The sequence below is a fragment of the Xiphias gladius genome, chromosome 1 (genome assembly GCF_016859285.1).
Source record: "Xiphias gladius isolate SHS-SW01 ecotype Sanya breed wild chromosome 1, ASM1685928v1, whole genome shotgun sequence".
NCBI classification, from domain to species: domain Eukaryota; kingdom Metazoa; phylum Chordata; class Actinopteri; order Istiophoriformes; family Xiphiidae; genus Xiphias; species Xiphias gladius.
This window is the reverse complement of record NC_053400.1, coordinates 29,026,076-29,029,349: the sequence shown is the minus strand read 5'-3', so window position 1 is coordinate 29,029,349 and position 3,274 is coordinate 29,026,076. Positions and strand designations below refer to the sequence as shown.

Here is a 3,274-nt window from a genome sequence, read left to right as displayed (position 1 = left end):
TACTTACACCTGGCATCTCATTTTTTTTTTGCCTTCTCATTACAGCAGCTGGCCAGTACAATGACAAAAGATGAGTTGTAATAATCCAGTTAAAAAAAAAAAAAAAAAAAGTCCTTTTAACTTACGCAGAAAGAGCTGCGTCCAATTTCCAAACCAATACTGGAGATGCTTCGGCTCGAGTTCCGACTTATTTACACCGACGTGTGGTGTTTTTCACGAATGGAACAGCTTCTTCTGAATATCCTACTGATTTTTTACCTTCTGCGCTGTTAAGTTACTAAAAATATAAGCGTGTCAGAACGAGAAGAAAAAAAAAAAAAACATCTCCCAGTGGTATGGCTGTAACGATATATTGCTGATCTGGAGAAAACTGTTCACCACATGAACGCATGTGCACACACACAGACCCACAAACACACACACACACACACACACACACACGAACACACACACTGCTGTGAAAGTTAATGGGGCCAGCGGATGGGACCAGACGCAACAGTTCAGTACTATCACGAAACAGAAATGACATTAAGACTTGGCGTTCTCCTCGGTAAACGGTAAATCAACAATCAATGGCTGATTTGAAGGGAAATCTCGCTGCTGCTGCGAGTTAGTTTTGTTTTTTTTAAACTTTTGTTACAACCCAATCAAGTGATGTGAAAGCAGATGTTTTTCCTTGGCTGCTTTAGCAATGGGTCACAGTGTTAATCATTTAACTACTTTTTAGAGCAAAAGTGCACTGGTTTCAGTTCTTAAAATGTGAATACTTGCTGGGTTTCTTGGTTTTCTATGGCATTATATTGACCGTCTTTGAGTTTTGGACTGTTGGTCGGACAACACAACCATTATGAGCAAGTCAGCTCAGACTCTGGGAAATTACAATGGGCATTTGAGACTATTTTCTGACTCAATAACTAAAAATAATGGTTAGTTGCAGCTCAAGTGTGACCACAGGACTCATGATGCAGTCACACTTTGTACAAGTGGTTGCTGCTGTTATTGTTCAGTCTTTAAAGTCTATTCAGTCTTCGCACCTGACCCTATTTAGATACAGCTATTTTTAAAAATATTTCCGGCTACAGGTCAAGAAACGTACAGCTGATGACAGGTCACTAGTCAACATAAAATGTGAACTGCTGATCTGTTGTTAAAGACCGAATAACATTAACAACAAGAACAAGAAACACGTTGTACAGTATGATGTGACACTGGTTTGAGCCACGCGGGTTTGGTTTTTTTTTTTCACAGACACACAGAAATGGCAACAATGTCAACAACAAACCAACAAACAACTCAGACAATCGAAGACGCAAGACGCATGACACGAGTGAGCGAAGTTCAAAAAAGAAAAAGACTGACGACCTGCGAACACTGGTGACAACGTTTACCGCAGCATCTCTGCCACCTGCTGTCGTTTTAAAACACCTGCAGTGACATCACTAATTGGGGCTGTGGCCTGAGTGCAAAAAAAAATGTTTCAATTCACAGACTGTTTCAAACACCCCCTGTTTGTTCCCCCTCCCCTTTGGAGTTGATTTACCTTTAAAATTACCTTTTAAAAAACAAAAATGTATCACACTCAATCATCACATTCATCTATCATTACGTTGTACAGTATGATGTGACACTGGTTTGAGCCACCCGTTTGGTTTTTTTTTTTTGACACAGAAGAAATGGCAAAAAATGTTGTTAAGCCAACGCCGTAAAACAACAGACAATCGAGAAGACGCTGACACGAGCGCGCCGCGGACCGATTAAAAAAAAAAAAAAAAAAAGTTCTTTCTTACATTCTTCACCCTGTGAAAGCCAGTTAACTCAAGAAAACCTGGCTCTGGCAATGGCTAACTACTTATAAGTATTGCACACCTAGCAAATGAACAATCGGTAACGTTTTTTTCAGAGTAATGTACAGTCAATATATGTATATATATCAAATAAATACTATATATAGAAATATATATATATAATATTTATTTTTCATCCTCATAGTAACATGCAATTGATAACAGCAGACCACAGACGGGAAATTTTACGGTAGAACTAGAACAGTAATTCAGCCCGGCGGGCTGCGCTAAGGGCAAGAGAACACATCTGAGAACACTCACTGTTTTAGGGTTCAAACACCTTTAAGAAGCGTTTACATGCGGTGCTCTGGTGCAGTATACAGTAGCATTTTCAGTGTGGGACGTCCTGCACTACAAGAGGGTCTCTCGGTTTTTTTTTTTTTTTCCACCAATTTTAACTTAGACTGGAACTCTACAGTAACCGCATATCACAGAAATAACTCTCACGGTCGAATGGAGACGGGCGGGGCGGGGCGGGAGGGGGCGAGCTACTCTGTAGTGAATGTCAAGGCTTGTGCACGGGACCTGCATGCACTCTGTGCCTCGGGGCTATCCCTCACATCTCCTATCAGCATAAAACAGCTGGGTCTTGGCAAATGGGAACAGTAGAAGACTTTCACGTGGGGAAGAAGAGCTTGAGGGGGAGTCGCTTCTCCCGGGTTAAGGGACGGGCAAACATTTAGCTAGGTGGTATGATCATCAGGACGACAGCGAGGAGGGGTCGGAAGTATTTACACGACACCACAGACCAAACACGTCTACACAGTAAGATCTAAAAGGGGTCTTAGGCTTGTATGTACAGGAGGCGGGAGCAGGAATTGTGTGCTTAAGAATAAAGTTGGGGATTGTCAGAAGTCTGTGGTTTTAGAGCTGAGATGCCATTTCAAGTAGAGAGGCACACCGAAGACCGGGGGGGGGGGACTAGCTGGGAAGGGGTCTCGGCGACAGAATCTTGGCTTTTCCTTCCGCCTCCTTCCCCTTCACTGCCGCCATGTAGGAGAAAAGGCAGAGGACCGAGTAACAGATCTGATGTGCCTGCAGAGGGAAAAAGAAATAACTGTGAGGAAGATAATGTCCCAGGTGTGAGGTTACATCTGTAACATCTGGTTTTAAAAAAAAAAAAAAAAAAGCACAGGGAACAAAGCCGAACAAGAGGTTCCTCTCCGGCTGAATGCCGTAGACTTCAGGATTTAAAAAGGTCACCTGTGGAGTTTCTGACCACTAGAAACACCCCGTTTTGTCTGTGCTGTGCACACTGGCATCACCACACATCCCCGCCGCCAGTTTCATGATGTTCTGCCGATCGATAGTTGGTGGCATCAAAGCGACAAGAGGCGGCGCAACGTGCCACCAAAAGCAGCTTTCGGGTAAACATGGATGTAAACGATGCACGGTTTAAATTCTTTCAAAAATCTGCTCTGCCGTTGTTT

The 3,274-nt window shown here is 42.9% G+C and overlaps 1 protein-coding gene across 18 annotated transcripts in view; it reads right to left on the bottom strand.

The window, feature by feature from the left end:
- Nucleotides 1-1,765: 1,765 nt before the first annotated feature.
- The window catches only part of madd (MAP-kinase activating death domain), a 50,875-nt gene continuing 49,366 nt past the window's right edge, over nt 1,766-3,274 (bottom strand). For 11 of the 18 annotated variants that reach the window (XM_040132449.1, XM_040132488.1, XM_040132458.1 and 8 more), the window contains one exon: nt 1,766-2,879. In XM_040132449.1, the coding sequence (XP_039988383.1) occupies nt 2,766-2,879 (114 nt within the window). In that variant the 3' untranslated portion in view covers nt 1,766-2,765. The remainder of the gene's footprint in view (nt 2,880-3,274) is intronic. The other 7 variants (XM_040132536.1, XM_040132554.1, XM_040132546.1 and 4 more) reach the window with 2 other exon arrangements.